The following is a 24,459-nucleotide window of genomic DNA, read 5'->3' as shown; positions in this document are numbered from 1 at the left end:
TGCCCGCGATTTCCCATTGAAACCAATGTTAAACATGGAAATCGTGTCGGTCGCGTCGCGGCCGGCCATAAATGTACCCGCGATGCCCGCGACGCGATGCTCCCGATTTCCCATAGGAATCCATGTTAAAAGGCGCGATGGACCCGATTTTACTGTTAAATGGCTCAATCCACCCGATTTGGCCATAGGAATCAATGTTAAATGGGCCACAGAGCCCATTAACCCTTAAATGTCCCCCCAAATTTTTAACGCCACCCCACGATCCACGCCAACCCGAAGCGTGGCGAGCGCAGCGAGCCCGCGAGGGGCGGCGGTACGCGTCCTCCGACCTTTTCATGCCCTACTATCCACTAGGGCGTGGTGTGAGAATATAATAGTGTGGCGAGCGCAGCGAGCCACCGAGCCCGAAGCGTGGCGAGCGCAGCGAGCCCCGCGAGGGGACGCGGATACCTTCACAGTTATGCGCGTCCCCTCGCGGGCTTCACAGGTGTCCGTGGCGAGGCGGACACCTGTGAAGCCCGCGAGGGGACGCGTCTACCTGTGAAGGTATCCGCGTCCGCTCGCCACGCTTCGGGCTCGGTGGCTCGCTGCGCTCGCCACACTATTATATTCTCACACCACGCCCTAGTGGATAGTAGGGCATGAAAAGGTCGGAGGACGCGTACCGCCGCCCCTCGCGGGCTCGCTGCGCTCGCCACGCTTCGGGTTGGCGTGGATCGTGGGGTGGCGTTAAAAATTTGGGGGGACATTTAAGGGTTAATTTGGCCTATTTGGCCCCAAATCGGGTCCATTGAGGCATTTAACAGTAAAATCGCGGTCAATCTGCCGTTTTAACATTGTTCCCTATGGGAAAATCGCGGTGATCGCGGCCATCCCGATTTTCCCGCGATGCCCGCGATTTTTACCCCCGACGACCGCGATTTCAATCGCTGGCGCCCTTCTAGGTAAAGAGTACCGAAAAAACTCAGCCAGGCCAGTCCATTAAGACAAAGAACTTGATAGGGCTAATGAAATCCTGGCACTCTGCAAGTGTAACAGAGCATAAACATCAGCCTTATCTATAGATCAATAAGTGTCATAATCTCTTGGCCCCCAGACATAATCTGAAACATTGCTCCCCTACAGTAAAAGCTTCTATTGTACAAATCAAGTTAGGCTAAGAAATCAATCCCAGATATTTCAGTTTTGCAGGGCTAGAAACTTGGCTGTAAGTTATCTTGCAGGCATGTTTTTTTTTTCAATTGGCCTAAATTGCACTGGTTAACCTTGAGGCAATGAACAAACCCCTTGACCCGGTAGTATTTCATATAATCTGTTTAATGCCTGATATCTGCAGCCTAGGACCGGAAATCAGATTTGTATTGCAAAACATTTCAACAGAACTAAACCAGCTGGGCAATTTGGGTACCATATAATCTACAGATATGTCCTCATACATCTTTGCTGCAGTCACGCCAAGCACCCCATCTTGGCACGCCAGGTCGTATCAGAATTTTCTAGTGTCGGCCATCTTCTTTTTTTTTTTTTTTTGCTTATTTTTCTCCATAAAATGTGTTGGGTTTTTTAAGGGTTAATGGGCTCTGTGGCCCATTTAACATTGATTCCTATGGCCAAATCGGGTGGATTGAGCCATTTAACAGTAAAATCGGGTCCATCGCGCCTTTTAACATGGATTCCTATGGGAAATCGGGAGCATCGCGTCGCGGGCATCGCGGGTACATTTATGGCCGGCCGCGACGCGACCGACACGATTTCCATGTTTAACATTGGTTTCAATGGGAAATCGCGGGCATCGCGTCGGTCGCGTCGCGGCCATACATAAATGTACCCGCGATGCCCGCGACGGGCGCCCTTCTAGGTAAAGAGTACCGTTTTTTCAACCGGCTTCATTTTCAAAGTGACGGCTTACAGGTAAAATGGCATAACAGCCAGTGTAAAGCCGGCCTGGTCACGAGTACCTGCTTAAAATTTTCACCTCCAAGCCGCCACTTTGTAAATAAAGCCCGTAGAGTATGACGTCATGTTTTTCTGAAATTTTTATATTTTTCGTAGACACATTTTACCCTTAAACCTTGTTGTGATCAGTGACTATTAACCGTTAGAATTGTTTACTTTATTTTTCCACTAAACCACTTGCAAGAAACAGCTTTACATCAGCCCACTCTAAATTGTAACTAAAGGTCCATACACACTGGGTGATTTTGCCCAGTTTGTATGCCGAGCGAACATGGGGAAAGTCGCTGGCCGGGAAACCGCACAGCGCACACATACTAAATGTGATGAACCGTTTTCCAAAGTAGGAGAAAGCAGCTCACTCGGCCGGTGAAACAGGCCGACAGACGGTGGAGGCTGGCAATGATACGGGAGCGCACATCAGCGCTCATTGCTCATTGTCCGTTCATACCACTTGAAGATTTTAAAGACCAAAGTAGTTCAAAATGGGAAACTAAGCTACTTTGTGCTCAAAATGTCTTCTTACTTACAAGGGCTAAATATTTCCACACATCTGGTAATAGGTTTTAAGTATGTGTATTGAGCTTTACATTTACTTATAGGTAGAAATCTTATTCAGTAACATCACTGTCTTTTGGTCCTTTTTAATAAGTGAGCAATGTAGTGTTTGAAACATCACTTAAGTTTCCTAAGTAATTTAGGAATTACAGATTATAATCTTCTATAATGAAATTTAGTCTACTGTATATCAGGAAATGCTGTGGCCTAGAGTCCAGGTAACTTGAGTCCTTCAACAAATGATAATTAGGGTAATATTTACTATGCTGCAGCTTGAAGGAAAAAAACAAAAACAAACAAACAAAAAAAAAAGGTCACTGCCTCTCTATGGGGGTTTTTCAATCCCTGCCAGGGGAAATGGCTGCAGGCGCCTATTCAATGCTACCTTGGCCTACAACATTGAAGAGGCAGATTGAAATAACCGGCCCCACTTTAAAAGCAATCAGGACAGTTTTGTTGTTAACGGCCGTGAATTGTCACGATCACGGCCAAATCGCGACAATCCACGCCCATTTATGCGAACACGCCCCCTTTTCGCTGATCGCCAAGCAGGACATGCATTTTAATATTCCTTCTTACATACACCAAGAAATAGCAACTTGCTTCAGGGGGAATTCAATTAGCTCCAATAATTTATCAGGAATGAATAAAGGTGAATTAATATTCAAGGCTATTCATTTACAGCCCCTTTTTTGCTCAATGATCTGCTATGCTGGTAAACACACAAAGGAGTCTATTTACTAAGCCTTGGGCGGAGATAAAGTAGACGGAGATTTTTTTTAAACGCAGCCTGTGACATGGCAATTAAGAGCTGATTGGCTGGTACTGTCTCTCCATCCACGGCTTAGTAAATAACGTTCCCAGTCCTGCAGTTAATTCAATGTTTGCGCCTGATTACCGGCTAATTAACATGTTTTTCTTTATGGGTCTACTCAGTACCAAAAATAAATATGCATTAAGTGCAGAGATTCGGAATGATTTTGGGGTAATTTTATAGCGGCTATTTGAATTTCTCCTTAGTAAATTAACTCATGAATATTGGTGATACTTCTAAAAAAGGCACCATTGGCCTGCACAGAGTGATCCAAAACTACTACTAATAAAATAAAATATAACAAAAACCCTAAAATCTGCTTTTTTTGGAACAAAACACGAGCAATTTCGAGATCAAAGCTTAACGGCTTGATAATCATTTTGAAAAGTAACAGTAATTACATAAAATAAATATCTTGTACGTATGAACAGGGCGTGCACTTACAGTATCTTGGACTGCAGGACCCTCAGACGAGACATTATAATCAGGGAAGGCCCCCTTTTTTATTTGGAATTTTATTGTTCCAGTCTATGAGCTGTAGACATGCCTTCAGCCTGTTAATTTGCTTTTCGAAAATTAAGCCATGCATGATCTCACCTTCACTTGTTTCTTTGAACTAATTTCAATAGAGACTGTGATGTTGACACCAATACATAACTTTATTTGCCAATTTTAAATAAGCTTTGTACCGTTGAATTTAAACAGATCTAGAACATGTGCTTTATTTGGCGCCTTTACCAGATGACCGATGTCATTCAGAAAGGGAGGATACAAAGGATGTCCCATTATTCCAATCAATAAACAGGTAATTAAATTTTCCATTGCTAAAACTGTCAGCAGGTGGGAGGATATTTGTGAATTTAATTGTTTGGTAAGACAACTCTTCACAGCAAGATCTCTACCTCTCTGTGCCAAATACTATTATTTCATCTTATTTATAAAAAGGCACCACAAGTGGTTGGCAGCACTGTACATATGGTGCAAATTAGGAAATACAGGGTACACAGAGCTAGACATACTGTAACAGTAACTGAAAAAATAAAAACACAGCTAACAATTAGCATCACCAGTACAATTCTTAGTACACAACACAGCTTATATGTAGGGAAGCAAAAGGAGTTGTCAGCGTACTACTAGGGGCAGGCTGCCGTTGGAAGAGATTAATAATTACAAGTGAGAAGAGATGACGGTATAGACAGTCACTGAGAAGGAGAGAGCTGTAATTAAAATGAGAAGAGGGCTGCGAGAACAGGAGGGAAAAGGCCCCTGCTCCAAGGAGCTTACAATCTAGAGATCCAAGAAATATTATATATCTACAGCTATTAAGTTTCTTGGTCAAAACATGTAAATGGGCTTCTCTTATAATGACTGTATTGTACATAAAGTGTATGTCCAGTTTTCCTACGTGTTTGGAGAATAGTTTCTATTAAGCAATAGGCAAGTCAGTCATTGACATTTATTTTAAATGCCCCTATTCGTTTTCTTCCATATCATGAAAAGCAAATAATAAAAATAGAGATTCCCATTGACATGCGTACGAGTGGGAGTGAAAGTCATTTAGAGTCGTTTGTTAAAATTCAAGTGACCTTTGCTAATGAACGGTGGGGATTAGGAGCGAGGAACCCTAATTAAGAGCGGCAGCCACAACCATTTGTTAAATGGATCACTGGGTATCGGTCTAGTATCACGTTGGGGCAACCTTCCAGAGAAGGGGTCAGGAAATCTAGGAGGACAAATGGGGTCTAGGTTATGCAAACAAATCTCCAAGTCTTGGAAGATCAAGTAAACCTTTAAATTTCATCTTGTTAAAGGCTTATGTTTCAGTAGCCCAACGTCTCCACAAACACCAAGTTCTAAGAAGAACAACATTACACTACATATCTTAGACAAACATACAAGATTGTGCACTGTTCCTGGAGATATAATAACGGTAAGCAGAATGTGGTATGAATATCCGCAGTGTTCTCTATCTTTATTTATATTCACCAACCTGCCTGAATAATTCTAAAAATAAATGATTGACCTTTACATTCTAAAAAAAACAAAACCTGAGATTTTAGAACTCAAATAAAAATGAGTTGTTACACAGAATCATGGTGTAAACAAATGTATGGGTTGCCGTTATCTTTATTATTACCACTTTATTTGTGGAGTCAAAGGGTGCACACCATGCTGTACTGTGATCTTTAATAATGTGTTTAGCCATGTAAAAATGCAACTAGACAGATAAGGCTGGCAGTACACGTTACATGCTCCAATACAAAACGTCTTATTGGGGGAAAATTAATAATAGGCGGATTTACTAACCGCAGTAAAAACGGCCAGAAATATAAAAGTTTAGAAACAGCTGGCCGACACATTGCTCTCCTGCAGTTCTATTTGTATAAACTGTAAATCACCTGTTTTATCAAGAGGCAGCTTTGAAAACTGACAGTAAACACGGCAGAACCGGGTGCAACTTGTAGGGGTATGTTTAAGAAGCATGCTTCTGAATACACTTTTTAAGGCAATTATTATTGATGGAGGAAGAGGAGAATACCATTAATAATATGCTTATCGGGGTAATTGTATTTTATGATTTATTTAAAAAATTAATGTCTAATTTGACACACACACATACATACATACATACATACATACATACATACATACATACATATATATATATATATATATATATATATAAATAAATGATAGATAGATAGATAGAAATATATATATAGATCTCTATAGAAAGAGAGCGAGTGAAAAGAGATTTTCGACTTTAACTTGAAGCACACTTATACCCCTTTCACACAGAAAATGAAATACCCGGGTGAAGCAGTTCCACCCGGGAATTTCATTAAATACACGGGTCCTTTTTCTGTGTGAAAGGGCACACCCGTGTCATAAATCCCGTGTCTCCGACCCGGGAATTGACCAGGGTCGAGGACACGGGATTTATGACCCGTGTTGACCCTTTCACACAGAAGAATTACCCGTGTTATTCAACAAATTACCAGGTAGAAATTTTCAACCCGGTAATTTTGTTCTTCTGTGTGAAGGGGGGTCAGGCTGCTCCCGGCAAATTGACACGGCATTTGAAATGCCGTGTATTTGCCGGGATTTTCAGACTTTTCTGTCTGAAAGGGGTATAAGTAAGATTTAAAAAATTCCCAAGACACACACCATGAGATCCCCAAAGGATAAAACAGATTGCCTGCCCCCCCCCCCCCCCCCCCCACCACAGGAAAACAAACAAACAAACAAACCAAGTGGCCCCTATATAAAAAACAATCACACTGGTCCCCACAGGTAACAAACATTAAAATACATTGACCCTTTACATGAAAAAGAGGACCAGTAAATAACAGTTGAACTGGGGTGGCTGTAAACTGGTTTGGGCATCTCTAGATCTGGGGACACACTTGAGAACAGCTCACTAGTGTGCCATGGCACAGTAGTTGAAAAGCCCTGATCTAAATAGAGAGCATTTATTATTTTATGGCTCTAGAAATGGTGGTCCCTCTCCTAAAAAAATTTTTAACCATTAATATTACCCCTTTATTATAGGTAATGTATAATGTTGTTTTCTTAAATCAAATATGTTTTGCACCAAATTATTTTACTAGAATAATATTGTCCTTCTAGAGTACTGGTAATGCTCATTTAGAGTACATACGTAGTGACTGCCTTCATTAAAAGTGCATTAGGAGACCTCACCCTCCATTTAGCAAATAACTGCGGTGGCTTTATCAATTGGTTTACACCAAACTGCTGGTGTTTTGCCATTTTGTAACCATCCAGCATTGCTGTTGAGTTTCAATCCACCATCTAAACCAGGGAGTAGTGTATCTGGCAGTTTGAAAGTGAAAACCTAGAGCCTCTTGTTTATCTTATCAAATTGCGTGCATGTTACCACTGAACGCCCTTTTCATTGTATTAACTGGTTGACTGTCACCAAGAATTCCACTCTGTTTTTTTTTTTAAGAAGTAGCTTTGCTGAGATGATGCTCCCTGGAACCCCCGATCGTGGCCACAAAAGTACACAGGGCGACAACTTTCATAGAAATATAATTAGTACACATATGGGGGTTATTCAATCCCCTGACGCTATTTCCGATGGGGGAAATACCAGTGGGCACCTATTCAATGCTGTCTTTCCCGACAGCATTGAACAGGCATCTTGGCAAAACGAGCCTGACTTTAAAAGCAGTCCGGTTCGTTTTGCTGAGAACGGCCGTGGATGGTCAAGCTCACGGCCAGATCTTGACGATCCACGGCCATTTCTTGTGGCCACGCCCCCTTTCCGGCACTCAGCAGGTGGGACATTGAATCCCTCCTGCCGAGATGCAGTCGAGCGGACAAATAATGGCACCGGGATTGAATACAGCCCGCAGACTTTTGCAGCAAGAGCATTTTTGTTTTAAATCCCTTCATTTTGCATCTCCTAAAACTTACTGCCTGAGATTGCTGCCTCCGTGTAAGCTGCGATTATTTTTACAGACTGCACAGCAGGCATGTTACAAAACCCGAGACATTTGGTGGCTGAACTCTGCGATATTTCCACTATTGTAATGTGACTAAAGGTTACTGATATCATCCTGAGGATATGAAATCCAAAAACCATCCCCCAGTGATGCTGTAAATAAGAAGTCCAATCCAATCTGGCCACAAACAAATTGGAGTAGCTCAGGCATCACTGCCAGCTCCCTTACAGCATCAGAGAAAATTACTGACAAAGGCCAACAAACATCAACAGTCATTTTTCAAAAGCATCCACCAAACATATCCAAAAGTGATCCAATCAATTGTTATCGGACATGGAATCGCTTTGAAAATAAACAGTCTTTGACTCTCAGGCCAATTTTAAAATACTGTATTACAGCCAATCTCCTAGGCTAGAGAAACAACCACACTCAGGCTCCAGCTAGAGAGTATGTGATGCAGAGGAAGAAGGAACCTGTAAAAGATGACTCTGGAATAATTTTAGTGCAATAAGTGCTTAGCAGGGACTCGGGAGACATTGGCACGAATGTCCATCACTGCAGTGAGCAAGTATTTTTGGATCAGTGCAGAGCAGGTGTGTGTGTGTGTGTGTGTGTGTGTGTGTGTGTGTGTGCTTACGATAGCTGTGGCTTCAGTTTACAGGGGAATGTTAAATCAAAACTTTGATTAAAAAAATTATTAACTGCCACAATACTTCAAAGCTCCCCATTTATACCATTTTAGCGTAAAACCTTGAAATTAAGAAACAGAATACGTGCGTGGTTGTTAATGCAGCAGCCTTTGATCTCCGAGCCGCAAACATGTTTATTCTATGCCCCAATGTTAAAACTTAATCTCTAATTTTGGCCAACGTCCTTTGCTTCCAAAGCAAACCCCTTTCGCAGATTGAAAATTCTTTTCTCCGAGCTGTTAAGTAGCTGTTACACGAGTACGGGGAGAAGCATTTCTCTTATTAAACAAGTTCCGCAGAGTTAAACACATGGCCTGACAGATGACAGAGAGGAATTCCTACATGCTTGAAGACCATTTCCCACAGATTTGCAATACACGGGTAACTAAACCTCCCACCCCCAAGTTCAGCCTTATTATTGCTACACACATCATATATTAAGAGAGTACCCATGTTGTTTACGTTACCGTTATCATTTCATATTGCTCAGAAATTAAATAACCATTATTTTTTTGCTCGAGTTGTAGAAGTCAACTTTGGCGGCTTCAGATCCAAGGCTGTATATTGTTTTGCTTATTAATTTCCCAGCAGAGATTAGTTCATTTGAAAAATATTAAATGCGTATTGTAATGCCTTTAGTTTAAATATTTAACAGCTACAGATATGAGGGGTTGGAGCGGCAAGATAAAAATGACTCTGATCTTGGCCGAGAGAGTCAAATGTCTACTAACTGTTTAACATTCCCTAAATTTGGACCGAAGTTATTCAAAACACTGCAACCTATCTAAAAGGGAATGAGGGGGGACACCGCTTAGAACGTATGTTGCTAAATGTTACAACGCAAAGAGAGGCCATAGGCGTATTTATCAAAAATCAAGGTTTTACCTTCAATGTCTTTGTGCAGTTTTCGTAAATCCTTTTCAAGGTCCTCAAATTTCACCTGTGCGGCCAGGAAGAAATCCTGGGGCTCTAACAATGGAAAGACACTCTTCTCTGTTCCGCCATCCTATAAAAAAAAAGTACTAAATCTCAGCACAAGAAGAGGAAGCATTCCGATTTATTCTGAATAAATGTGTTTTTATTACGCGGATTGGCTATATCAGACCATAATACAGGCATTACATACGCCCACCATTGCAAAGTACTGATTTTCTGCACAGGACCCATTCTGTGTGGGGTGTGGTACAATTCACCGACAGTCGGGATTCCGACAGTCATTACTTAGACGTCGGAATCCCGACTGCACAGCGGGGGGAGCACAATGAAGCCCCTTGCGGGCTCGCTGCGCTCGCTATGCTGCGGGCACGGTGGCGAGCTGTGCTTGCCACCTATTTTATTCTCCCTCTATGGGGGTCGTGGACCCCCACGAGGGAGCAGTCGGGATTCCGACTTCGGAGTAATGACTGTCGGAATGCCGACTGTCGGGGAGCCGTCCGGCACCCTTCTGTGTGTGCACGAATGGGTCCTGCAATACAAGACCCACAGCGGCAGCAGACTGTCAGTGATTGACAGTCTCCTGCCTTCTGGGGGTGGCAACGGCAGTGGTTCACAGTCAACTGCCTTCTGGGGGTGGCGATGGCCTCAGTTTGTGAAAATAGAGGCGTGTGACCGCTGTGCAGAGGGAGGAAAGAGGCACTGATCTCCTTCATAGGATGGAGATTTACTGGCCTATGCAACGGTCAGCTTGCGTGCCACCATAGGTGCCGTAAACCAGCTGACGGGGAGTGATCGAATGATGCATTCTAGGCAGGGCCGGCGCCACCACTAGGCAGGACTAGGCATTTGCCTAGGGCGACGGCCGCTGGAGGGCGGTACTGAGCCGCCAAGGTACCATAGAGAGGTACCCGAAAGCAGGGAGCGGGGAGTAGGTAAGTCTGTGATCCATCCTTCATCCTCCCTCTCCTATCCCGTACGTGGCGTGAATCAACGCTGCTCCCCCCGCTCCCCGCTGGTGGGATTTCTGCGCGGCACCACCTGTGCTCTGGGGGGGGGGGGGGGATTTGTATCTGGGGCGGGGGGCTTGCACCGGCCCTGATTTTAGGAAGCAGGTCGGTTCACTACTGCAGCAGGATGCTACATTACCATACAGCGCTACCACTGCTGCTCCGAATAATGCAGCAGCGATAGCAACTCCAATCTGAATCGGGACCATTGTGTTAAGCACGTGAAGGAAATCCTCATTAAAGTATTTAACAATATATGGTCTCACCTGGTCAAAGTGTCGAATATAATAACGGACCACGTAGTCCACAAGGCTGATACCACTATCCTAAAGAAAAAACAAACAGGTTAAACATCCATAACATTTAAGATTAGAATAAGTTTTATCCGTGGCCAAACCGTACTCTTGCCTGGTGGCATCCTTAATAACCTAGTGTCTTTGCATCACAAAAGGTCACCTAACAGACTTGTAGTTAACCAGGGACGGAGGATTTGCACTTTTTTGTGGCAGTGTAAATTCGGTACTTGTGTAGTTTCACGGCGCCAGCATGGTGCCGTGCTACTTCCGGGTTGTACGCTCGCCACAAACTATGTAAAATAAAGTAACTTCACTCCATGCCAACATGGATAATTCATACCTCCACTATCCATGTTGGCATGGAGTTGATTTTAGATAGCGTGGTAAGCGTAGCGAGCCCGCAGCGTGGGCGAAGCTGGCGCCGTGAAACTACACAAGTACCGTAAATTCTCATAATACAGTGTGGCAGAACCAACAATCAGTGCAAAAAAAACTATAAGATACATATTGGGGAATTTATTAAAATGGGAGGAGTTCGATTTCACATAGGATGTTGCTATGGGCAACCAGATACTATTCTATTCTAGAACAGGGATGGGGGAACTTTGACCCGCCAGCTATTGTTGAACTATGCATTCCCTGCTACATTTTTGCTATTTGGCCATGCTAAAACTGTTGCAGGGCATGCTGGGATGTGTAGTTGAACAACAGCTGGAGGGCCGAAGGTTCCCCATCACTGTTCTAGAGGGTGCTAAATAAGTAGATTCTGATTGGCTGCCCATAGCAACATCCCATGTTAAATCGAACTTCCGTCTTCATATATTTCCCCCATATAAAATACATATAACATAGCTTATCAAATAATACAGCTATGAAAACATTAGTATTCTCAGATATACTGTAGGAACGGATGCATCTTACATGGCTTTCCAGACACTTACAGATCAAGTCATGCACTGGTCTTTCTTATGGTTAATTAATAAAGGCACCATGGGAGTAGTCTTGCTTTCTTGATGAGTAATGCTGGGTACACACCAAAACAATTTTGGCACAATCCCATCAATCTGGATCCAATTCAGACTGATTAGATGCAGATTTGGTTAAAATCGTTCGGTTGGATCTGAATTGGATCCGAATCCGATCCTACCCGCTGCATGTAGGATCTGTAAAAGATCCATTCATCTGAATACAGAGGGGATCGGATCGTATGCAAATCGTATGTAAATCGTATGCAAATCGTATGCTCCAATTTGCATACGATTTGCATCCAATCCAAATCGTTTTGGTGTGTACCCAGCATAACTTAGCCCAGAATGACCCTGTTTAACAAGCTCGGAAACTCACCCTACTTTTGACATCTTTTAATTTGGGCAAAATTTCCAAACCAAATCCATCCGCTTGTCCCCGTGTCCGGTTGCCTCCATTCATGTAGTTTCCAAAAGCAAGGATCAAACCAATTATGTCTTTCACACTCTCCATTTCCAACAAGCCCTGTCAACATAAGCATGTCGTTATCCCACAACTAAATATTTTAAAATAAGGACACGATAAAGCTGAGAAAATATCCTATTCCATAATTACTACACACTTCATAACTACTACACCCAGTCTCTGCGCAATGCACATAAATCCAAAACCAGGAACTAGCCCATGAAAACTTCATGCAATGCAGGCCAAATTAATGCTATCATTCTATTTGGATTCCAAACCAAAAAGTAAAAAAATATGAAAACAAATTTAAGAAAATTGTAATGTGTGTACACACGGTACAATTCAGCATGAGGTTTTGACTATATAGTCAAAATCGCATGTAGATCGCACAGTTTATTTACCTTGCCATCCCGATGCAAACTCCCGGGACAGCAAAAATCGAAACCCAGATAGACAGAGCAGCAATGACTATATAGTGGAAATCTAATGCAGATAGCATGAATTGTATGTAAATAGCACACGAGCTAGCAAAGATTGTATAGCAATCGAATCCTAAGTCGGTTAGGAAGGGAATCTCACCGTGTGTACACACCATTAGTTACGCAATGACTGTTCAGACAATGAACGGTATGCAAGCCACTCCTGTTAGGACCATGGCTGATGGAAATTGTATTTTGAATTATGATCGCTGTATGCAGCCACACTTACATTACAGGTCCGGATGACAATATCTATTTTCCTACGCAGTGAGGTAATTACTTCAGCGAAGACGGTTTGGAAAATAATACATTTCGATCGCTCTGTAAAGTTTGGGATCTGAGATAACTCATACAGGAACCTGGATAAAAATATAAGAATTTTTTTTATTATAAAATTTAAAAAACAACAACAGTACTTGCAGTAGAGTGACAAAAGGAGAATTACTAATTCTTCGTACAATAAATAATACTCAACAACAACGGGTGCGAATCACGGGGTAGATCGGAATTAGGTCAACTGTCTTGGGTGACCCAAAAAGGTTGACATGCAACATTAGCAAAATGGTGGGAAAGGTCAGTGCTCACCTGGAGTCGATAATGGCTAATAGCCGCTGGTCTCTGAATTGGGTGGCCGCCCTCTAAATACAAGAATGCAGGATCTCGCAATATTGTATATTCGTAGGTCGTGACCCTGGCTGGTTGGACACCCTATGAATCCATTGTCGCGTCTCATCACCAGACCCATTACAACCCTCAGATATCGGTTCTGTACGATTGATATCCCTCGTATCCCCCCCCAACCCTCACATTGCGGTGTAGCATATACATTATTAGAGCGCAAGTCTCTCTCCACCATTTTGTATTCTCTAACATTAGCAAAATGTATTATTACTCTAATTAGTAATGTGTGAAAGGTGCATTATTTCTTTTTAAGAAGGCCACGTGGAAATTATAGGATGTTTCACTTTTGACTTTGCATGAATTGAAACATCAAAAGCACGAAAACGAAGGACTGACAATGACAAAATAAAAGAATGCTCACTGTTCAGGTTTGTCCAATAACTTCACATCTTCTGCTGCGGAGGTCTCATAGTATTTCTTGATGGTTTCCAGCTCATCTTTCTGTGCTCTCTAGGATGATACAGTGAATATAAATATGTATAACAAGTCCGGGTATATTAAATATAAAAGTAGTGAACAAAAACCGTTAAACCTCAAAAGCGAAATGAGACAGCCTTAACATGCACAACAAAAAAACATGCGTAACAATAAAACTGAATAGAACAAAATCTGAGACCTACGCGTAAAGAGGCGCTCTATTAAATATATACATTTATATTGGGCATGTAACCTTTTTTGGATTTCTTTGGCATCGCCAGCTTTGATAAAGGTCTCTGTTTACGTATTGTTACACTCTTTTTACTTACGTTTTCATACAAGGCTTCTATTGTCTCCATATCTACAACAGAATCGTCTACATTTAGAATAGCTGCAGAAAGAAAATAGAGAATAAAAGGAAATAGTTTAAAGGTGATACCAATAAACAAAGACCAAAATGCTCTGTTCTGTTAAATTTTTTTATATATACATATATATATATATATATATATATATATATATATATATATAATCATTTGGTGTCTGATTAATATAAGAATAACTTTATAAATGTATTAATTAAATAACCCGATGTAAATTCAAAAATGTCTGTATTACATGTTTTACACTTCATCGTATCCATGTGTCGCCTCTCCTCTGGGATGCATTGTGACGACTACTGAAGGTTGACAGGCCTTAGGCCTAAAGGTGCCCATACACGTCCCGATACTGCCGTACTTTTTGTGCTAATATAGCATCGCATTGCATGCGTTGTGCACGCGATGTGATAAAAAGACAGTACAAAAGTATGTGCAGCACATACTTTTTGTACTGTGCCATGAAATGCCGTGGGAGTGCGCATCTCAAAGCACACATCGCATCGGCACCTTAAGAGCCATGTGAGGGGACACAGTGTCCATGTTGAGTGTGTGTCGACATTCATGTAAAAAAACCAGAAAAACTCATATCGACCTTTTGACCGTCTAATGCTGATCAACCTATTTCAGTTGTCGACCCAATGCATGTCGACCTAAATTGGGTCTACCGAAAAAATATTAGTAATCAGCGAGCCATGCGAGTGGACATGGTGCACTTTTTTATTGTCCGTGTCGATATTAGTTTAAAAAAAGTGACAAAAACCCCATTACCTTACCCAATGCTGACTTTCATGCATGTCGACCTAGTTGCTGTCCAATGATCCATACCCATTTCTACAATTTTGTGGGTATTGGCGAGACAGATTTTGGGACTGTGATAAAATAATTACTAGGTCAATACTGTGAAACCTACCCATTAACTTTCATCTTGCAATCAATCACTGACCACTTCCTTATAACCAAAATCTCCTAAGCATTATAGACATTGCATTAAAGCAGGGCTGGGCAACACCGGCCCTCCAGATGTTGATGAACTACACATCCCAGCATGCCTTGCATCAGTTTCAGCATGGCCACATAGCAAAACTAATGTAAAGCATCCTGGGATGTGTAGTTCATTAACATCTGGAGGGCCGGTGTTGCCCAGCCCTGCATTAAAGTCTTCCCTGAATTATCACATGTCCTGTAGTCATCAGAAATGCCAATGAGTGAAACAGCTGACTACTCGCATGTCCCAAAAGATTATAGATATGAAAAAAAAGGTACACCCCCCCCCCCCAAAAAAAACCCTTAAGGGCTATATTTATTTACTCCAAGTCTGTGTATAGCCTGTTTTAACGTTTCACCTCCAACCTTAAGTACAAAAGCAGACACTTACTAAATAAGTCCCTAAAATGTCTCTGAATGCACAATAGAACCTCAACTTCTAAAGACTGACTAAGCGTCCAAAGAATAAGAAAATGAAGTTGACATTTGAAATTTAGTACGTTCTATTGGAAGAAAAGGGATTTAAGTATAGTCATCACCACGACATAATGTGTTATATTGTACACATAGCAGGAATACCCTCGCTGTCCCGTATACAGTATGGGTGCTGAGCGGCCTCACAAGGTCACAGACTCTTCCTGCTTCAGGGCAGCTTATGAAAGCAGTAGGACGGAACATTACATTAAAGTTTTTCTAGGCCCACTAAGCGGTTCAGCAGGACAGAGCCGCTTCCCATTATACAAGGTACAAAAGATGACAAAGCACAGGTGACACCACTTTACATTTTCAAGGGCAATAAAAATGTCCCCCGTTTATCGCTGCATGCACGAAAACTTTTTTTCTTTTGCTGCAATTCATCTTTAAAGTAGAATACCTTTTGCCCCATTTAGCCGCCTGCATACTAATCTCGCAGGGCTCACACCTCCAACAGTCTGAAAAGTGCTAATGTTATGAAGCTCGTCTGCACGAAGCTTGCCATGTAATGCAAATTAGTCTCATTAAAGCCGGTCTCCCCTGGTGGGTTTTCACTTCCCTCCAACATACACTGTCAGCCGCCTGAATATCTCACCTACACCTCCCAATAACTCCAAAAGGAAGCAGACACATGCTGTGCGAGGCTGGTAATTTTATTGGGTTCCTCAACCTTTAAAAAAATCTGTTACAAGCCTGGTCTGGTTTTGGAGATCCTATTTTGCAGGGAAATTAAGGCAAACGTTTTTATGTGGCCCTACAGTGTCTGCTCGCTGCAAGAAGAATTTATATACAGCAGCATCATTAGAGCAGACCTGCTCCCATTAGGACATAATAGACGTCAGATGGGACACAAAGCAGAACATAGCCCAGCTCCCAGGCAGGCAAGCGCTCATAAACTAGATGAAGAAAAAAATAAAATACATGCCAGCTACATTTCACACGCTCTGGTTATTGGATTGTTTTAAGTAGAAACTTTACTTCACGCCCTGGACTTTAACGCACTAAATTTGAAATGATTACACAAGGCTGCCCTCTGTACAGGTCACACCGCTTGCAATACACTCTCAGGTGCCGCCGAGGGCATTTACGAGATCTGGGAGGACAAATAGGTCCGTTGAAAGAAAGAGAACTCTAATATTTGTTTGAAAGCTTAGTTAGATCACATGAATCCATTGACAAGGGAATGAGGCTTAACCGTTTGAGTGCCAACAATGCTGTGAGATGTGCAAAATATCCGCTAAAAATGACAGGGCTGTAGTCGAGGAATATTAAATCACTTTAGTTATTGCTGGCAAATGATCCATTAATTGAAGTTTAGTTAAATATCGCACCCAAAAAAAAAAATTGCTGTGAGTGAGGCTGCCATTTTTGGCGGATATTTTTCCCATGTCTCACAGCAACGTTGGCACTCAAGCGGTTAAAGATATGGAGGAGAGGTTTTAACTTTCAAGGTGTCAATACTTTCCTCCACAGTCAGTGCCTGGAACATCACATTAAAATCGGCTGCTGTTGGGTTCTACACCACTATGGCTTGGGCTGGTTTAGAAGAGCAATTCTTTATATTTTATGATGGAATGTGCATTTTTAAGTCATCTTGGTGCACTGGTTTTAAGCTGGATATCGGTCTATTGCCCCGTACACAGGGTTCAATGTGGTCTATTTTTTTATTTGATTTTACTTATACAGGTTGAGTATCCCTTATCCGACATGCTCGGGACAACGAGCATTCCGTATAAGGGAATTTTCCGGGTTTTGGAATAAAAGTTTGTTAGGCATACTAACCTGTCCCCTGGTGGTGCCCGGTGGTCCCTCAGCATCCACGTTGTCCCCTGGAGTCCACAGCAGGACTTCAGCATCCTCTCTGGCGTCTCCAGCGGTCCCAGGAGTGCTTTGCGCGAGTTCCCAGGCGCACTCACGCAAAGCACTCCTGGGACCGCTGGAGATGCCGGAGAGGATGCTGAAGGCCTGCCATGGACGTTGGGGGACTTGGTAAGTATTAAAAAAGGGTTAGGGGGGGACAATTTTTTTTTCAAATTATTCCCAAAAAAAACCACGGCTTTTGGAATAATTCGGATACGGGATGCACGGATAGGGGATACTCTACCTGTATAAGCAAAATCGAAACAAAAATCAAATACATTCAATTTGATCCTGATGTTCGGCATCGAAACCCAATAGAAAAATAGACTACGCAGGCAGGACTATATAGTACAGATCTGTACTATATATAGTGAGTTTGCCTCGCCGTGCAATTCAATCCCGAGAGAGAGAGGGAGGCAAATAGAGAGAGGGGGAAGGGGAGGGAAAGAAAGAGAGAGGGAGGGAAAGAAAGAGAGAGGGAGGGAGGGAAAGAGAGAGGGAGGGAAAGAGAGGGAGGGAAAGAGGGAGGGAGGGAAAGAGGGAAAGAGGGAGGGAGGGAGGGAAAGAGGGAGGGAAAGAGGGAGGGAAAGAGGGAAAGAGAGGGAGGGAAAGAGGGAAAGGGAAAGAGGGAAAGGGAAAGAGAGGGAGGGAAAGAGGGAAAGAGAGGGAGGGAAAGAGGGAAAGAGAGGGAGGGAGGGAAAGAGAGAGGGAGGGAGGGGGAGAAAGAAACAGACAGAGAGACCTTCATCCCACTGTAAGAGGGTTTTGTGAGTGGGGCATCACTCCAAGGGAGGGTCTGGGTACTAGCATGTATTTATAAATACAAATTAAATAAATACATTTTAAAATTCAAAAATACAACACCTAAAAAATATATGCTTGCAGTGCTCTTTTTGTATAAGTAGTCAAAGTAGAAATGCTGTACAAGACCACCAATAACTTCTCAGAACCCCTTTCTCAGTGTTTTGCTATATCAAGTATTAGCCGTTCCTCACTTTTATTTATCATTCACTACCTTGGCATACAGTACTATTAATCATGTACTGGACACAAGTTTAAAGTTACACTTACAGCGTTTACATTTTCACACACTCAGAACAGACAAAAATGCAACATTTCAGACAGCGCAGAACATTCTTTCACTTCAATAAAAAGGGACAGGAGTTTGCGAGTGGCATGTTGAGATGTTCGCTCTGAAAATACAATCTGTTACAAAATATATTACTAATATAAAAAGGAAGACACATTGTTTTATGATATTAGTGTTGAACACGAGTATGGAACGTAACTCTGTAAAAACAATATGCAGATTCTTTATTACAATTGGAAGAGATAAAGCAGATTTATGTGAATAACTCCAACTCTGAAAACGATACGCAGTAGACAACTTTCCTTAAAGTGCTGACAGCGGTTGACATCTACTGCAGAAAAACATATATGGAAGGCGTACACACAATAGCTATTTCACTACATACAACAAACATATTTAAACACCTTCAATATTTGCGAGTGTTGCAGGACTATAATTGATAGGCACTGTAAATGCCCTGCCAACCGACTTGCAGAAAGTAATGCTTTAAAGCGGCAGGTGTATTATTAGCAAACTTTTTGAAAACCACCAACTGACAGCAGCTCTGGCTGCGGGACTGAGACAGCGCGGGTTTTGCATTGAATATTATTGCCCTTTAAAAAACAAAAGTCAGAACTGCTGCCAAGCTTAGAAAATCTATTAATAATAATAATAATAATAATAAAATATTATTCAGTAAATCTAGAAAAGGAGAGACCTGAAATACTGTACTTGAATATTGACAACTACAGTCACACACAATATATAATCAAGTGTTTACTGGGTCAAAAATAGCACTGAGAATTATCTCTATGGGCCTTATTCAGAGATGCTTGCTAGACTGCATATATTCGCTGCATAGCGAGTGGGTAAAAGGTGCCGTGCCCCCGCACTAGCGAATTATGTCCTGCGCAATCAGGTCTATGTACTTCAATGACTTAACGACGTCTAGTACAAGAAGGGTATCCGGCTCCATGGTTCCCCATGGAACCAATAACTTAAATTTAAAAAAAGTGTGAACACCTTCCCATATATTGCAAGTGCTATGTGCAGTATAACAAGCAAAAAGCACACGCCTACAGGAGTAATAAGCTATGGCTAGGTCATACAGCGCAAAAGGTTCTATCCCAATGAATTGAACATCTTCAGATACACAAAATCTTCACGCGGCCCACATAAAGAACAGATCCAATTGCATAGAAATGACCCACATGAGTATAAAGGTGGAAAGGAGCTTCTATCTAGATTGGGATATTTCCTCATTTCCAAGACTCTCCAGAATTAAAGCTTATTTTGCACTTCAATATAAAATGCACCTGCTCAATAAATGTAATCAAGTTATCACAACAGAATTCCATCAACTGTGTATGATCCTTTGGCGGTAACGTAGCAGCCTACATTTCATATGTACGGTAGAAATACCTCCGTAAAAATTAGGATTTTACCAGCCTGCTGTACTTGTTTCAAGATCACCATTTTGATTCCACGAAAGGTTTTCACGATTTGCAGATCAATTTTTTTTTTTTAGCAAAAGCTATAGACATTTTTTTACATTTCCCTCTTCCACAGATACTATTCGGCCACAAAGCTTGGTCACGTAATAGCCCGACTCAAAAAACTTGGACTGAACAAAATGAGTGAAGTATGGAGCCGGACTGCCTATATGCAGTTCTGGCATATGCCAGATGGTTGATGGTATGGCCCAGTTGATATTCCTATGGCTGTGTTGTTCTGCCTCCTGGATAAATTTAAGGTTTAAAGGGATTTTACATTATAATAGAGAGGCTAAAAGCTGCTGGAAAAGCCAAGATTAAAGCCCCATAGATACTAGATCATTTAAAAAAGAAAAGAAAAGGTACTTGTGTAGTTTCACGGTGCCAGCATGGCAGCGCGATACTTCCGGGTTCTGCGCTCGCCAAACTTTCTAAAATAAACTAGATAAATGCCATGCCAACGTGGATAGTTCATAAACCCACTATCCACGTTGGCATGGAGTCTATTTTAGATAGCGTGGCGAGCGTCGTGAACCACTGAGCCCGTAGCATAGGCGAGTGTCTGAGGGACTCAGACGCACGGCCATGCTGGCGCAGTGAAACTACACAAGTACAAAAAACAAAAACAAAAACTCTCCTTTTGGTACTTCTAAACAATATTGTTTAAATAGTTTAGTGTGTATGCTTGATTCTGCATCGATAACTACCCCCCAAACCTGAGGCATGAAGCAGGGGATGGGTGGCATTGTTTACAGATATCGTTCAATGTGTACGCATAATATTGCTTGCCTGGGCTTACCGCCAATAATATTAATGATCGTGGTGATAGAGTCTAGTGTGTATGGGACATATGCTGGCCACACATCAGACCAACTTTCCTCCAACCATCCAACTGGTTGGTTGGATGGAATAAAAACCTGGTACTGGATAGGAGCAAATGTAATTTGTAATTAAAGTAATTTGTTTCCCAATTGTAAAATGGACAACAACTGTCACTCAGACAATGTTTTAAACAAATTCACTGAACGTTTTTGTCCATTCTCCTGAGTTTATGAGCAAATTGCTTATTGGCATTTGCCCCCAACAGTACCAGATTTTCAGTCCAACCAACCAACTAGTTGGATGGTTGGAGGAAAGTTGGTCTGATGTGTGGCCAGCATTAGGGCCTTATTTTAGTTCACTCTTAGAGGCAAATTCCTTCTTAGCTGGACAAAACCATATGCACTGCAGGGGGGCAGATTTAACATGTGCAGAGAGATTTAGCTTTGGGTGAGGCTGAAGAAATAACTCTTCCTTACAATAACCCTACTGAAGGGACTTTGTAAAAAACCAAAGAGGCAGCCAAAAATAGAGGCATACACTACTCATTTATGGGTACTATGAGACTTCATGGAATAAAATCAAAGAATATACATTATTTGCAGATTCAACCCAACAAGGAGGGACAAGCAATAGAATTAGGCCGTATAAATTTTGAACAGAGTATTTTTCCTTTGCGGCAAGATAAAGCAGAAATATCAGTAAATCAATGACAAGCTCTTACATATTTAATAATGTCTTTATAAATTACATTCTGATAAAGAGAAAACCATGTCAGAAAGTGTATCCAGCTGACTGAGTTAAACCCCTAAGCCAAATGTTCCCCTGAGGTTAAAATGTTTATATACATAAACAAAAAGAGTGAAGTGAACAGATTTGCCAGTTTCGGGAGCACAAAAGGGACCGTTTAGCCATATCATACCTATGTGACTGTAATGCGCGTGGAGTTCTAAGCTACAGATATGAAAATCATAAGAAGCGACCTTACCAGCTTCAGTTGACTGGTTACCAAATTAGGAAGAAGTTTTACTTGATGGCTGGGATTCCTCCAGTGAAGTCAAAGGTTGTCATACTAACCAAATGTTGATGGATACTTTAGGCCAGTCATATCCATACTATGGCCCTCCAGCTGTTGTAAAACTACAAGTCCCATAATGCCTTGCCACAGTTTTGCCACTAGGGAATGCTAAACCTATAGCAAGGCATGCTGGGATGTGTAGTTTCACAACAGCTGGAGTGCCATGGTTTGGACATGCTGATGTGATGCACCTGGGGGGGTTTACATTAAGGCACTTCATTTTAGAAGGACTCTTCTGATATAGTGAAAGTAAAGAAAAAAACCACTACTGGCTCTCACGCTTAAAAGAGAAGGTGACTTTGGAACTCCTATTTATAAAGCAGCTGGTGTGCTAATAAGATGGCTAGGCAAGATTGACACATTTTTCAGTTTTAATGGTAAATTCGAAGCATGGGGGCATACCGTGAAGATGGTTCTGAAAGCAGGGATTGTAAACACCTGGCCATCTCCATCACCTTCTCTTGGGCTTGGTAGGCGTGTACACTAACAGCATCATTGTGAGACTGACCACTTCTGGCCTATACAGTGATCTAATGCACAAGCTTTCTGAACATGGTATCTGTAAATTGAAATCCCAGGAGCCCAGGAAAGGCAGAGTCTACTTTACTTTGCAAGGCTTGTGGCAGGTTTCATTTGTGACAATGGGGCAGATGTATTAAGCCTGGAGAAGAGATAAAGTGGAGCTAAAGTGTAAGGAGATAAAGGACCAGCCAATGCACTGTGTTTGAAAATGACAGTTGGGAGATGATTGGCTGGTGCTTATCTCCATCCACTTTATCTCTTCTCCAGGCTTAATACATCTGCCCCAATAAGTATTATACATTTATATTCTATTTGGGTTCCATTGTAGTTTTATCAAATGCATGCTCGGAAGGGTCTCTGTGCTACGCAAAATCATAGGTCTCTGTTAAAATCAGCTGCTTGCAACGTGGCCATTGTTTGCAGGTTATAGTTAAAAGGCGGAATATTACTTTAGAGGAAATAAATGGTTTGAATGCCATTTCCCAGCGCTACCACCAATTTGTAGGAAATAAGATAATCATTACCCATTTTAAACCCAGTAGAGTTATCCACCAAGTCACCATCTGTGAAGTTTATAGCATATTGGTGCCAGTGTTGGACAGGCCAGTAGGGGTAAAGGGGAAATCCCTTCCTCGAATGTCCGGTTCCAGACTCTGTTCTCAAACCATACTCTATAAGAGTGTTGATAACATGTTGTCTAACGACTGGCCAAGGATCTGGGGAGCCAGCCACACCCCATATGCTAATTGACCACACACCTTAAGCATGGGCCTTTACCACTGCATTTCCCTGGTTGCCACGTCATGTTCCAGTCCGACACGGATTGGTGGAGACTTGGCAGACCCGCATTGCCTTCTCATTTGCAATTAGTCTTCTTTGGAGTCGTCCACTGTTATATGGGTATACTTATTGAAGTTTGATCTTTTTGAATGAGATCATATGCGGTTTTCAAACTGAAAGATTTGGTTGCATTCAGATAACTGAAAAAAAAATATACCGTTCTGCAGCTTTGCCAATAACTTGCAGGAAACATTAAGTGGATAAGATCAAGTACAAAGGAGATACATTTAAAAAGTAGAAAAAAAAGGATGGTATTGAATATATATTGGCGTTGCCAAACCCGAATACTGTAGATTAAAAATCTTACAAGGATTGCAACAGTTGAATAATCCAGGAATCAATCCCTGGAAGCAATTTTCTGAATTCTGAGAAATAAATTAACACATTACAGCAGGGTTTTATACTAACAGAATTTGTAGTCATTCATTACCTTTTGGCGAAATTAAAAACTCATACAAGAGTCATGTTCAATTAGTTTAACTAGTTGAGAATGCAAACAGCACATTCCGAGTAAATAAAGAAATGCAATCCTCTCTCCAAAAAAATAGCAAAACTCTCAAATCACAGTTCAACCAAGTAATCCAAATTTATCCCTGCGCTTTGGAGAATAAATATCGCAGCTTTGAAAAATAGTCTTCAGGAAGTATCAATCCTAAGTATTTACATAGGCAATCTAAAGCAAATCAGTGGATTAAGAAGAGCTGCACCACTAAGAAAAATCACTGTGGCGCAAACTTTGTTTTCTACTTTTTCAAAACATATATTTTACTACCTTTAATTTAACCCATATATTGTACAAAAAAAAACATTGCGTGAAATTACACTCACTATATCTTAAAACGAGACAGAAACTATTCCACAAACATCCATAGTTTTGAAAACTATTATGTTTTAACAGTCTTTAAAATGTGTTCCTTCGTTTCAGTGAAACAAAACATTTATAAGCGTTTTTTGAAACCAAACATGACCAATTGCTTATGTAGATTTGTGATTATTTATAAACATTTATATGGGTTGTAGTCAGGATCCTTGTTCATTGTTGGACTGTGGCATGATGGATAGTGTTGATTCTAGCACCCTGCTCCTTGTAAAATCCTTGTAGTTCCTCCTTCCTGCCTGGGGTGTCACTGTCTGCTGTGGTACTTCAAGAACAGTCTGGTTTGTATGTTGAGATACAAAGCAGACAGTTGTAGAAACACCACAGAAAAAA

The 24,459-nt window shown here is 41.6% G+C and overlaps 1 protein-coding gene across 1 annotated transcript in view; it reads right to left on the bottom strand.

Annotated features, from left to right (window-relative positions):
* Positions 1-24,459, bottom strand: part of FMN1 (formin 1) — a 164,692-nt gene that overhangs the window by 11,344 nt on the left and 128,889 nt on the right. Inside the window, exons 9-14 of the mRNA XM_083167847.1 lie at positions 14,060-14,121; positions 13,675-13,763; positions 12,862-12,991; positions 12,067-12,213; positions 10,693-10,752; positions 9,369-9,489 (exon numbers count right to left, since the gene is read on the bottom strand). Of these exons, the coding sequence (XP_083023973.1) occupies positions 9,369-9,489; positions 10,693-10,752; positions 12,067-12,213; positions 12,862-12,991; positions 13,675-13,763; positions 14,060-14,121 (609 nt within the window). The remainder of the gene's footprint in view (positions 1-9,368; positions 9,490-10,692; positions 10,753-12,066; positions 12,214-12,861; positions 12,992-13,674; positions 13,764-14,059; positions 14,122-24,459) is intronic.

Source organism: Crinia signifera, chromosome 12, assembly GCF_055691185.1.
Source record: "Crinia signifera chromosome 12, ASM5569118v1, whole genome shotgun sequence".
NCBI classification, from domain to species: Eukaryota; Metazoa; Chordata; class Amphibia; order Anura; family Myobatrachidae; genus Crinia; species Crinia signifera.
The sequence above is the reverse complement of the archived record's forward strand: the minus strand, read 5'-3'. Positions and strand labels throughout refer to the sequence as shown.